General features: G+C 39.4%; 1 protein-coding gene across 3 annotated transcripts in view; it reads left to right on the forward strand.

Moving 5' to 3' along the window:
- The first annotated feature begins 214 nt into the window (after positions 1-214).
- The window catches only part of LOC117424845 (tumor necrosis factor receptor superfamily member 3-like), a 30,240-nt gene continuing 15,894 nt past the window's right edge, over positions 215-14,560 (forward strand). Inside the window, exons 1-7 of one of the 3 annotated variants that reach the window (XM_058992517.1) lie at positions 215-850; positions 2,362-2,441; positions 3,175-3,265; positions 4,103-4,222; positions 4,802-4,948; positions 9,628-9,721; positions 9,860-9,948. In XM_058992517.1, coding sequence (XP_058848500.1) covers positions 2,370-2,441; positions 3,175-3,265; positions 4,103-4,222; positions 4,802-4,948; positions 9,628-9,721; positions 9,860-9,948 — 613 coding nt within the window. In that variant the 5' untranslated portion in view covers positions 215-850; positions 2,362-2,369. Of the gene's footprint in view, positions 851-2,247; positions 2,442-3,174; positions 3,266-4,102; positions 4,223-4,801; positions 4,949-9,627; positions 9,722-9,859; positions 9,949-14,560 lie in introns of all 3 variants that reach the window. The other 2 variants (XM_034041556.3, XM_034041555.3) reach the window with 2 other exon arrangements.

Genomic DNA, 14,560 nt, shown 5'->3' on the forward strand with positions numbered 1-14,560 from the left:
AAAAATGACCTTTTAGCGTTAATACTTCTAATATAACATAGTAGGTTAAAAAAAACAAAACAAACAAACAAACAAAAAAAACCTTATACACCTTAGGACGGCAATGGCACTGTGTGAATTTCTGAAGAAAACTTGACCACATGTTTTGCTATAATTTCCAGGAAGTAAAGTACACTTCCTAGCAATGGAGACGCCCAAATCAGTTTGTTTTACACTGAGCAAAAACGAAACTTAAATTCACAGAACGCCATCTTAAGCTTCCATAAACAACGTACATAGCAGGGCACTGTTGAGGGGTCGAGAGGCCAACCAAAATGTATTCTTAATCCTTTTTTTTAAAACAATTGAAACGTTAGATTATTCATTTTGGGTGAAATGGAGAAAGACACCGACTCATTTTGACACAGCTTTGGAGTTTTATTTCTTAAATATATATATATATATATATACATATAGAGAGTGAGAGAGAGAGAGAGAGAGAGAGAGAGAGAGGGAGGGAGGGGGGGGCCTACAGGTATAATGAGATGGCGAGTGTCTGGTTTTAAATACAGTAACGCAGAATGGACAGGTTAATTGTAAAAAAAAAAAAAAAAAAAGCCTGTCGTACGAGCAACATTATTAATTCAATCAAAATATAGATTTGACAGATACAAAGTACCGGGTTATCTTTACACGACGCGGGATATTGAGGAACTGCTATCCGGGGCTTGAATCGTCACTGTAGACTTTGGAATACTGTGACCTTCGTATTTTTTATTTTTTTTGTCACCGTGAAAGAATGCTGGATTAATAGTACAACACAACGTTTGAGATGACGGTGAGGATTTACAATCACTCAGAGGAAATACTCGTAAGTAGCTGTAATAATATTAATGGGCAACATTTAAGTTGTAAATATATGTTAATAAAATGGCCGTGTATTTATTTCCTCATAATTCAGATGTGTCAAAATATGAGCTGGTATTGTGCCAGATACTTTAGAAATATATAGATATTTTAAAGAGTTTTTATATTTTTATTTTGTTTCAGTATTTAGGTATAACAATTTAATAGATTGATTTTAAGAATTTATGTTTTTTTACCCTGAGCTATAACAAAATGTAATTTCAATTATAATCTACAATACTGCAAGTCGTAGCAGGTTCATACCTGTTCTATTCTTCTAATGAGCTACAAGAGTGACATGCATATATCTGGGACAATATAAACAAACTTGACTGTCAGATTTGTTTTCCTTTGTTTTCCTTTCTATGGCAATGTAAACAAACGGGAATGTGAAGGGGTGTGTTTTGTCTGAAAACGTAGGCAGAATGTAGTAAACTAACACCAAGAAGGAATTATGTTATGGTGTCAAACTGAACTGGATCATTGTGGGGTACTGTCTGTCTGTAGTTTTAATGAAGTGACCTCTGGAAGGCTGTAAACCGATCTGTGATACCCCCACAAGGGTGCAGATCCCTGCTCGGGTATTGTGGAGATGAGTGTATGGGACGCTTTACAGTTTTGCATGTCTCTGGAGAATCGCTTGTTCAGAATGACACTTACTAGTACAAGTTATTAAATCTCATAATCCATGTGGGCAGCGTGTCCAGCTGTGCTGAATTTCACACAGACATTTTCACAGCTATCCAGAGAACTGCTTATCTGATTTTGATGAAACTTGCTAAGGACATTCTGTAGTAGAAATATTAATTTCAGTATGGGTTTATATGGAGCTGTCCTGACCTAATGTATACAAAAATATTATATTCTTTCTTTCTTTCTTTCTTTCTTTCTTTCTTTCTTTCTTTCTGTATGTACAGCTATTGCCACAAGTTTTGCATCTCCTAGAATTTTAGGATTGAGACATAATTAAAAGAAAAAAAAAACTATATGAACATAATTTAGCTCTTTTATTTAACATAATGTAATTAAAGAAACTACAAAATTATATTGCAAAAGTCTACCAGAAACCATAATAGTAGTACAGTATGTCATGTTAAATTTCAAAATGTCACATTTCTCAATTTTGGTCAGTTTTGGAAAACTACAAAGCGTTGTATGATTCAATATGTTAATGCAACATTATTCAGCAGGTTTCATTTGACTTTATGAAGCTAAATTAGTTAAATCTATCGGGTGATGCTAAACCTTTGGCCAGAGCTGTATGTAGGTATGTATGTATGGACAGCCCTAGCGACAGTACAGTATGTGTGTGTGTTACTAACAGACTCCTTGTTTTTTATTTCATTTTTAATCGGGCCCCAGCAGACAAGTTTTTGTTTTGAAATGGATCCTTCGACCTTGCCTTGTTGAGGCTGAAGTGCCTTGATTAACTACATCCTGCCTGCCTGCCTCCCAGCCTCTCTCCCTCCCTCCCAGCCTCCACGATGTTTGGCTGTTTATCCATTCGCCTCTGCCTGTTTTGGATTCTGCTTGTAACTGAGGCAGCTCCTGGGCAGGTGAGTTGTGAATGAACCTGCACTCTGCTGTCTAGCTCGAGGTGTAGATGCATGCACAGGTGTAGGTCCTGGCACAGAACAGGTCACGGGGAACAAACACAGTGACGCTATAAAAACAGACTCTGCCCATAGGGGGCGCTCAGACTGAAGCTCGTATCACCCGGTTAATGACCTCTGAGTGGCATCACTTGAGCTGAGAACTCTATCACACAGCTACAGAGCTGCTCACGGTTCATTAACCAGCAGTTGATATTAACACGAGGGCTTCAACAGACAGCCCCCTCTATGGGGAGTGCTTAGGTTTTATTTTTGCACCCCGAGCCACTCTGTGCCAGTCCTGTTTGATAGGGGTGTACATGATATATTGTATTGTAATAGAGGTTTGTATTGTGATACAAGACCAGAAGCACAGTGCAGCTCATTGCAGTTCACCAAGTGATTCTTGAATGAAGAATAAGTGTGCTGTAGCTGGTATGAATACATACTCTCCCTAACTCATTATATTTGTCTTTTCACAAAAAACAGTCCCATCGTTAAATGCTCATTTGATCTTGTCATGCGTGATGCAACCAGCCCATCAGACGTCACGTGTATCGTGATGCGTATTGTATTGTGACATTAGTGTGCCGTGACATCCCTGGTATTTGTTTGTGTTGTCTACTAAGCATTACAAACTCTTCTAGATGAGAGTCCAGTTCCAGCACAGCATTTTTCCATTTTGTTTGTGTTGCAGATTTTTCCGTACGTTCCAGAAAATGGCCATTGTACAGATTCAAGAACAGAATATCTCTCTGGTGGGGTGTGCTGCCGGAAGTGTGCGCCAGGTACTTGGTGTCATTCTTTAAACTGTTTTGAGTGCCGGGGAGAGAGAGGAGGGTGAAAGAGAGGAGAGGATAGAAAGAAAGGAGGGGAGAGAGAAGAGAGGATAATGGGGGAGAGAGGAGGGGAAAGAGAGGAGAGGATAGAAAAAAGGGGAGGGGGAGAGGAGAACAGGGGAGAGAGAAGAGGATGGGGGAAGATGAGAAGATAGAAAGAAAGGGGAGGGGGAGAGGAGAGGAGAGGGAAGGCAGAAAGATAGAGGAGAGAGGTCGGAGAGAGGAATAGCCATAGTTATTTTTGAGCTTGCTAAAAACTTTCTTAAGTGCAAGCTATTGAGACTATCAAATTCTGGGGGTGTGTGGAGGCTGTCTGTCTCTTTGTACTGTATGTCAAACTTCCATTTGCGCTTGTCCAAATGTGATGAAACATTCCAAGGACCTTCTCTAGCTCATGTTAATGAGAGTATCACAGGGATGACTCCCATTGCATAGCAGTATGATCCATTCCTGGCTTTACTGTGAGTTTAATATGACACACCTGAACTTGTTACCTACACACTGGGGCTAATCAAGCTCATAGTAAAATCTGGAATGGGTGAAACTGCTGTGCAATAGATAAAGAGTCTTTATCTATCCCTGGAGTATGGAGCCTGTCTGTCTGTTGCATGTTAAGAGTTTTTCATATATCTAGAGAAGCGCTTGTCCGATTGTGATGAAACTTGCTGAAGACCTTCTTTAGCTCATGCTATTGAGAGTATCAGTACCCGTGTGTGTGTGTGTGTGTGTGTGTGTGTGTGTGTTTGTGTCTGTCTCTCTCTCTCTAACAGCCTTGTCTGTATTCAGGTCAGTTTGCACTTCACAAATGCACAACCACATCTGATACTGATTGTAGCAGCTGTCCGGAGAACACTTTCACTGAACTCTATAACTACGAACCCAACTGCAGGCTGTGCAGACCTTGTGGTAAGGAGAAAATCCATTTTCTGTTCAACAGCTGCCTGATACTGTCTGTTTGAATTTCTGAAGTGAATAACAGCTCTGCATTGTGGGTCCCCTAATGCGTCATGGAGTAGAGCTGCATGAACCAATTATTTGATTATTGGGATTGAGCTCTCCACAGAAAGCCGGTGCTGACAATCAGGCTAATTTACCATTCGGAGTGAAACAAGATGAAACAGCTGTTTGGGTTTGTGTGGATCGCTGTTCTCCACAGAGGAAGAAAAGCAGCAATCATCACAAACCCAAGCAGCTGTTTCTTCACTCGTTTCACTGTGAATGGTAAATTAACCCGATCAGGCTTTTCAACTCACACCCTAATGCATTTTGGGATGTTTGACCTGCTCGGGTACCTTTCACAGCAGGTCTACACTTACCAGCATACAATGGGGTGTTAGTTGAAAAACCTGAGCTATCCAAACACTCCTAGAGTATGTAGAGTCCAATGGTAACCCACTTATACATCATACAAGCCCATCAGGCCCGTCACATTTATTGTATCGTGACATTAGTGCATCGGTCCACTCCTACTCATTTGTTTTCCAGAGGCTGGTCTGGTTTTGTCTTCCCCTTGCACCAAGACCAGGAAGAGTGTCTGTGTTTGTCCTAAAAACAGCATCTGTATCGGAGAGTTCTGTGAGTTCTGTGAAGATCACAATCCATGCCAGCCTGGCACCTACACATCACGAAAAGGTAAAATAAAAAAATACAAACAAAAAAACAGTACCCAGGTAAGCCTGCTGTAGGAAGCGGCAGCCCGGTGTCCACCATCTTGGCTGCAGTTTTTTTTCCAAGCACAGCTGATTCCCTGCCAGAGCCAAAATGGCAGCTGTTCTCTAACCACCACCAATCTGCTGTAGACAGGCTGGAACCATGAAAGTATAATGCCCCAAATTAAACCTTAATGAATAAAATGCAGCTTCAGTGACAATGCAAACACACAGACAGTGGCAGTACAATGGAATGGTTCTGTGTAATTCTGAGGGTAGCACAAGCATAGGGCAGCGACAATGGGATGAGGCTGGCATTGGTAGAATATGACCACAGTATGCTAATCATACCCTTCCCAAATGATCTTCAGTGGCAGACAGCAGTGCTACAATGTCAGTGCAATAATGGGTCTCTGGTATACTGGGGGTATGAGGTATTTTCTCCTTGCAGTTTACCTTTTCAGAAGCAATTTTGAGTGAAATAGTTGTCAATAGTTGCGAATACAGGGATGGAAATAAGATTCCTATTGCATATTAATTTCACCCATTCCAAGTTTTACTATGAGCTTGATTAGCCAGAGTGTAGAGGTCACAAACTCAGGTGAGTCTAATTTAGGGCTGTGCATTGGCAGTGTCTTCATGATGTGTATCACGGTACAGTAAACTATGTGTGAAACATCAAAATGACACAATTATTGTCCCTTTTAATATTTGAAATAAAATGGGTTTTGGTCAAATACGATTCCCAAGCTGCTTTGTTTTTGTTTTCCGATTAATCTTTCAGATAAAATTATTTAATACAAAATTACAAATACTGTCAATAATAATAATAATAATAATAATAATAATAATAATCTATACAATTGCACAGTTGTAGAAAACAAACGTTTTAGAAAATTGTATTATTTTTTATCTGAATCTGACAGTTTTTAAAAAAAGGGAGTTCTCTAAATGGAAATTCATTTGAAACGAAATCCTGTAGATGAATGCTTCCCTATCTGGCTTTTGCTTGACCTCTTGTTTTACATGCTGGTATAATTCAGGAGTAGATTCACTAATATCAGGACTGTTAGACTTGAGTACCTTGAATCTAAAGTATGTAATAAATTCCTTTTCCACATAGTATAGGCATGCACAGTGGTGACTCGGGGCTTGAAAAACTGGAGGGGCACAGCCCCCCTCCCAAAAAAATAAAAACAACCAAAAAACAAACTAACGAAGCGAAACCGTGCTCAAACCTGATGCCCGATTTTAACCATTTTTATGTAAACATTAAGCTAGCGTTCTAACATTACCAGATCTTTCATCACAAACAGTTCTACGCCAGATTGTTGTTTGCAGCTCTCTTGATAGTGACACTTTACAGGCAAGGGTCTGTTTTATCGACAGCTGCACCTGCACTACCCTGACCATTTGAATGGAAGTATCATCACGCTCTCGTGCTGTTAATAACATTCTGAAATACAGAGGAGTCAGGTTCGGTTTCTGTTGATGTCTCTGGCGTTTGGTGGTTTAGCTTTCTTTTTGTAGAAAAACATGGCTACATCAAATTCACTCCGTTTTTAGCACATATTTTCGCTGACTGAAAAAGTTAAAGTCTCACACGAGAACAACTATAACGGTGAAGGGTCTTAAGGTGCTTTCACAGAGGAGTTATGACGGTTCAGAACCGCCACTGTAGCGGCTTATAGGTCTGTGTGAATTGCTTATACCGCCACAGAACCATCATATTTTATGCCGTCTCTGAACCACCTCGCGAACCACCTGTACCGTCTTAACTGCCTGTGTGAAAGGCTATACCGCCACTGAAGCGCTATAGTGGGTGTGGTTTCAAAGTCAACATGCACGTCACTATAGCATAGTGCTTAATTTGTGCCTGAGCTTGAGTCATAGTGCTGGTACCTATAGTTAAAAATCTCATAAAATGCTTTCTTTTTAAAATCTCAACACAGTTGCATTAATTCTGCATGTTCTTGCGTGTGCGTTAAAGAGAGACAGTCCGCTGCCACGTTTGTAGCCTACTTTAAATTATTTTACGATTTCAGCTTGAGTGCCTTTAAGTAAGTTGACACTGGCTGCAACTCTATTCTCGTTTTTTATACACAAATAAGCTTACTTGATTTGAAAAACGTCATGAACGACACAAGCAACTTCTTACACTACTTGGTTTGATTAAATGAGTAGTACACAACAAAATATGAAAGCTCAACATTAATTTCAACAAAGAACAACGGCAACTTTTTAATGAAAAAAAATATATTGTAGCCTACTTCAATAGGAACATTAAGCCTGCTATATTATATTAAACCAAAACAATAAAAATAATAACAATCTGGTTCTCTTGCCTTTTTCAATGAATATAATTTAATTAATAGAGAATAAAACATACTAAGTTAACAACTACCTAGCCTAAGTTTAATTAATCGTTTTTGTAATCTACCAGCAGCTTCTGTTGCTTACACATCGCTGATAATAGTGCAAACCGTGGGTCAAACCAACGTTCGTGTTGGGGTGCGTTTTTTCGTCAATATCATCCTTCTGGACTTTTTTTATTTTTAATGTAGAATACGTGATTGTAAACATCTAACAGAAGTACGTACAATACTCTTTCAAATAAACGTGTTATGATTTTGAATATGCTTTTCTTAGGGTCGGTATTATTGTCATTGCTTGCGTCCCGGCACCTCTTTCTATACAAATAAAGCACTGCGTGCATGTGTTAGGTCTTGTCGCGATCTCTTTGGCAGTGTGAAAGGGTTATAACGGTATTACACCGGCATAGATTGCACAATTTCATGCTGTGTGAAAGGGTATTTTACACACTCGTTAAAACGTTTCAGAGACGGCACAGTAGCTGCATTTCTGTGTGAAAATGGTAATAGACACTATTTGGTTATGTTATTAAGGTTTGAAAGTTTGAAATAAACTGCACACTTACATATTCTCTACCCACTTACGAAAAACATAAAAATATGTATTTTTATTTTTAAATAATAAACCCTGGCAGCAGTGACGTAGCCAGGATTTTTTTTTTCGGGAGGGGATGGAAATGGTAAGTTTTTTAAGGTGAGTAATCACAATGTGCAATTGGCAACCTTATTTCTTATTCGTGCATTGACGTTTTATTTTCGAAAAAGAAAGAACAATCTTTTTTTTTTTTTAAACAGAAGATCCAATAACCAAATACACTGTTGTGCAAAATAGTTTAAAAAAAAGATTCAGTTTAGAACACTTCCGATTAAAAACAAAAAAGGAAACACAAAGCAAAGGACTTGAACTTTAACATGCGCATCAGATTTCAATTTCACATTATGATAATAAAAAAAAAAGTATATCATTTAATTCGTACTTATGGTTGTTCATTTTTGTTAACTAACATTTTGTGTTCAAAGCAAAGCAAACCATTTTATTTAATCTAAAAAATATCCTGACTAATGTAATTACCGTTTGACTGGCGCAGGACTGCCGGTGGTAGCTGCTAGCTTGTTGTCTTCAGACAGTTCATCAACAGTTTTCTGCCGTTCAGACAAATTAGGGCGACCAAAACAAATAGCTAATTTTTGAATTATTTTTTCCTTTCCCCTACCGCTGTCAGGCCATACTTCACATCGCTCATTCAGTGTTACGTCACGTTGCGCATCCGTTTGGACTGTAAAGTGTAAAAGCTGTGTGCATTGTCCAATCGGAAGAGTTCAAGGTTGAACCTCTCACGAATTACAGTAAATAGCCCAATCACAAACAGAAATTTGAAACGTGCGCTTTGGCAGACAGTAAGTCATTGGTCAGTTGTGAGTGGCTGTTCATGTGTATACTATTTGAAAGCTGTACTGATTTGAAGTGTATTGAGGCCACCAAAAAAAATCTTTTCAGCACTTTTTTTTTCTTTAACGCAGTGGCTAAGCCACTGCCTGGCAGAAATCTGTGAGGGCCCGTGACCAGTTGTGCCCCTCCTACGCGTCGCCACTGGGAACGCATATGAAATGCACAAGGGACTGTTAGTGTTGTTAGTGCTCACAGAGGCTTCAGATATATTTGAGTGATTGAATGCTTCCAGTGTAGGTTATACATAGCGAGTCATAGACACTATCACACCTGCATTAGCTCATTTCTGACGCTGCCGTCTTCAACTGTAATGGCAATGAAGACCCTAAACTAATATACCATTGGTCTGATGGTTGTTTAATATGAGATGTGTTGTATTCCCTGAGTACTTGATTACTACCTCATAGTTTATTTTAGCAAGAACTTAAGCCAAGTCCTTGCTGGAAAACAAAATCCATTAAAGACTGTTGACTTTAAACATGCCAGCACACAGGTTGAATGTTGCTGTGTTGCCCCAGCATTCAGTTAACTGTGATGATGAACAATAACCCGCTTGCAGCAGGCTGGACGTAAACACCCTTTACACACAGGGATTGAAAAGCTGGGGCGAGGCTGCTAGAGTATTTACTAATACATTGTATTCTCGAATTTTGAACACATACACTAAAATGAAATCTATGCATGAACATCGTTGTTTGCAGAACATTGTGTTTTTTTCAAGACAAATATCACCGAATTGGCAGACCCGAGTCTTGTTGGACTTGTAGTAAAACCAGGAAGGGATGGAACAGCTATGCAATGGGAGTTTCATTTCCATCCCTGTGATGTTGTGTCTTGCAGGAGATTTGACGCGGCACCCCCAGTGTTCCTCCTGCCCCACTGGCACCTTCAATGACCTACCCTCCATCACAGCGCGCTGTTCCCGGCACAGCAAGTGAGTGGGACTGGCACTGCTAACACCAACCAGGCACTTCAAAGAAGCATTTGACGTTTTTTCAGATTGCATTGCCTGCTCAGATCTGAGAAATAATTATTTCTTCTTCTTCTACATTTTTTATTTAATGCATTTAAGCTGTACAGAATTGGGGAAGGTGCAGGCAAAATCAGGGACGCCCAAATCAGACGCTGTGTGCAAGGACCCCAAGGTTGACATGGATACAGGTAAATGAGTTGTGTGTTTATTTTAATTTTTTTTATTTAAAGACACAAACACACACACATACAGTGGCTCTCAAAAGTATTCACCCCCCTTGGACTATTCCACATTTTATTGTGTTACAACATGGAATCAAAATGGTTAATTAGGAGTTTTTGCCACTGATCAACACAATAAAAGTCCATAATGTCAAAGTGAAAAATAAAATCTACAAATTGTTCTAAATTAATTACAAATACAAAACAGAAAATAATTGATTGCATAAGTATTCACCCCCTTGAGTCAATATTTGGTAGAGGCACCTTTGGCAGCAATTACAGACATAAGTCTATTTGGATAAGTCCAGCTTTGCACATCTGGACACTGAAATTTTTGCCCATTCTTCTTTGCAAAAGCTCCGTCAAGTTGGATGGGGACCTTTGATGAACAGCAATTTTCAACTCTTTCCACATGTTCTCAATTGGATTGAGGTCCGGGCTTTGACTGGGCCACTCCAGAACATTGACCTTTTTGTTTTCAAGCCACTCCAGTGTGGCTTTGGCTGTATGTTTGGGGTCATTGTCCTGCTGGAAGATGAGTCTTCTCCCAAGTCCCAGGTCTCTTGCAGACTTCAGCAGGTTTTCCTCCAGGATTTCTCTGTACTTTGCTGCATCCATTTTGCCCTCTATCTTCACAAGCTTTCCAGGCCCTGATGCAGAGAAGCATCCCAATAGAATGATGCTGCAACCACCATGCTTCACGGTAGGGATGGTGTTTTCAGGATGATGTGCAGTGTTAGGCTTGCGCCAAACATAGCGCTTAGTGTTGACGCCAAAAAGCTCTATTTTGGTCTCATCAGACCATAGAATCTTCTTCCACTTTATCTCAGAGTCTCTGTGACAAGCAGGCTTTAGTGGATGATGTCAGGCCAGAAAGAATCACAGAGACAGGCAGTACTTGTGTTGAATCTGAGATGCGGCAGCGCTCAGTGTTTTAATAAACAAATAAATAAAAAGTTGAACAAAACAGAACACGGCACTTTAAGCCAAAATAAATAGACAAACAAAACGGACTAACACTTAACAAACAGTGGACGGACAGACAAACAAAACACGGTGAGTCAAACAAACTTATATTTACTTTTTCTTTAGTTTTACTTTTTATTTTCTCCTCCACACCCGTTCTCCACTCACCGAACACACAACCCCGAGTGAATGAAATGTGCATCTATATATACAATTGTGCTGGGATTCAATTACCAATTAATTATTCACTTGAATCCCAGCACGTGAACTAATCTGTGAAAACCCCATGCTCACATATTAAAGTACTTTAAATGCACGTGAAGTGAAGTGCAATCCCCGTGCCTAAATACAATGATACATTTTAAATAACTTGTGCTACACACACCCATTTATATCCCGTGCAGCCATATCTGTACACCAACATTAACACACCCCACGCAACATATAACATAAAACACAAAAATACACACAGGGGCGGGACACAGTCTCCACATGCCTTCTGGCAAACTCTAGCCGAGATTTGATGTGAGTTTTTTTTCAACAATGGCTTTCTTTTTGCCACTCTCCCATAAAGGCCAGTTTTGTGAAACACCTGGGCTATTGTTGCCATATGCACAATGTCTCCCAGCTCAGCCGTGGAAGACTGTAACTCCATTAGAGTTGCCATAGTCCTCTTGGTGGTCTCCCTGACTGGTGCCCTTCTCGTCCGGATACTCAGTTTTTGAGGACGGCCTGTTCTAGACAGATTCACAGTTGTGCCATATTCTCTCCATTTCTTAATAATGGACTTTACTGTCCTCCGGGGGATATTCAATGCCTTGGAAATGTTCTTATATCCTACCCCTGATTGGTGCTTTTGAATAACCTTATTCCGGATTTGCTTTGAATGTTCCTTCGTCTTCATGATGTAGTTTTTGTTAGGAAATGTACTAACCAACTGTGGGACCTCCCAGAGACAGGTGTATTTAACCTGAAATCATGTGAAACACCTTAATTGCACACAGGTGGACTCCATTCAACTAATTATGTGACTTCTAAAGACAATTGGTTGCACCAGAGCTTATTTAGGTGTGTCATAGCAAAGGGGGTGAATACTTATGCAATCAATTATTTTCTGTTTTGTATTCGTAATTAATTTAGAACAATTTGTAGATTTTATTTTTCACTTTGACATTATGGACTTTTTTTGTGTTGATCAGTGGCAAAAACTCCTAATTAAATCCATTTTGATTCTATGTTGTAACACAATAAAATGTGAAAAAGTCCAAGGGGGGTGAATACTTTTGAGAGCCACTGTAAATATTCATTGCAGTTTAAACTGATGATTGACCACAGATAAACAGTGCAGACATGAGCATTAAAAAGGGGCTGCATTGAGGTGCTTCCTTGGTTGTATATATCAGCTTTGTGTCTGTTTTTATTGAATAGATTTAGGACCTCATTCACTAAACGGCGGTAAATGACCAGAATTAACACCTGGCAGGGGGAAGCCACACCGCTCGCAAAAATGAAGCAGCAATCGCTCTATTCACTAAGCTAATTATATGCACAAATAAAGCGAGTTAAATGATTCATTTGCAAGTTGTCACAACGAGCGGAATTCAGCACACAGAATTAGGCAAAGGTTTACACACACTTTATTATAGTATATACAGGGCGATTGGAAAGTAAGTTTACCACATTAACTATGGTGCGTTGGTGTGGTAAACTTTCTAATCATGCGCTTTGTAGGAGGAGGGCGGGGATCTTGTCCCAAATCACAGCATCCTGTGAGACGGTCAAAGTGGAGAAAGTAATTGTTAATGGAACATTTATGTTTAATTCTCTCTGCAAATCAAATAAATATTTGTTTATTCAACATGCCTTGATCTCCTGCTGATTTATTTTGTAATATTAATCAAAGGTCAGAAAAAGCACTCACTCAGTCAATTAGAAGTTCACTATTTACATTTCAAAAGGTGTTTGACAAAATGTCACTTTTTTAACATTAGATGCCTTTTGATTGCTTGTATTTATGACTTCACCTCAACTCGCACTCTGTGTACATTCATTTATTGGGCCTTTACAGTTTATTTTTTATATTTTAAGCACAGCCTACTTAAATATCACAAGTACATGGTGATAATGTAAATATATTAACATAGCTGAAATTGTTGCATGTGACATGACAGGCACCGACTTGTAGCTTAAGGGGTGGGGGTAAGCGTTCCTGGTAGTGCATTGTTGACAGCTGTTATGTTGAATGCAGCATGCAACAGTGAGTGTACACACTTACCCAGCACTATAGCTCACCACCAGATCTAAGAACATAAGAACATAAGAAAGTTTACAAATGAGAGGAGGCCATTCAGCCCATCTTGCTCGTTTGGTTGTTGGTAGCTTATTGATCCCAGAATCTCATCAAGCAGCTTCTTGAAGGATCCCAGGGTGTCAGCTTCAACAACATTACTGAGGAGTTGCTTCCAGACCCTCACAATTCTCTGTGTAAAAAAAAGTGCCTCCTATTTTCTGTTCTGAATGCCCCTTTATCTAATCTCCATTTGTGACCCCTGATCCTTGTTTCTTTTTTCAGGTCAAAAAAGTCCCCTGGGTCGACACTGTCTATACCTTTTAGGATTTTGAATGTTTGAATCAGATCGCCGCGTAGTCTTCTTTGTTCAAGACTGAATAGATTCAATTCTTTTAGCCTGTCTGCATACGACATGCCTTTTAAACCCGGGATAATTCTGGTTGCTCTTCTTTGCACTCTTTCTAGAGCAGCAATATCCTTTTTGTAACAAGGTGACCAGAACTGAACACAATATTCTAGGTGAGGTCTTACTAATGCATTGTAAAGTTTTAACATTACTTCCCTTGATTTAAATTCAACACTTCTCACAATATATCCAAGCATCTTGTTGGCCTTTTTTTTATAGCTTCCCCACGTTGTCTAGATGAAGACATTTCTGAGTCAACATGAACTCCTAGGTCTTTTTCATAGTTCCCTTCTTCAATTTCAGTATCTCCCATATGATATTTATAATGCACATTTTTATTGCCTGCATGCAATACTTTACACTTTTCTCTATTAAATGTCATTTACCATGTGTCTGCCCAGTTCTGAATGGTGTCTAGATCATTTTGAATGACCTTTGCTGCTGCAACAGTGTTTGCCATTCCTCCTATTTTTGTGTCGTCTGCAAATTTAACAAGTTTGCTTACTATACCAGAATCTAAATCATTAATGACCTGCTGTGTGGTTAACAGAGTCAAGATGCAGTGTATCTACTAGGTAAGCAGTATGTACAAGATTACAAGAAACAAAATCCGACCCTCTGCAGCAATGTCCCCTTTTTGTAGCTCTGAACGCGATCTGCTGTTGAAATGAATTCAGCTTTTTTTGATTTGTCAGCTGTCGGCATTTTTAATGTTAATCATACACTGCAAGCTGATAAATCAATGCTATTTAAACAAACATTTTAAACTTCCTGCCTCTGACTCGCATGTGACATCACTGTACAGTATGAGGAATTCACCAATCATGAAGCCGGTATTTGATGGACCCTGTTGCCGTAGTAACCAAATGCACGGCATTGGCGCCGGACCGTGTACAGCTACTGTAGCGCTGCTTCTA

This window comes from Acipenser ruthenus, chromosome 19 (genome assembly GCF_902713425.1).
Source record: "Acipenser ruthenus chromosome 19, fAciRut3.2 maternal haplotype, whole genome shotgun sequence".
Classification (NCBI taxonomy): Eukaryota; Metazoa; Chordata; class Actinopteri; order Acipenseriformes; family Acipenseridae; genus Acipenser; species Acipenser ruthenus.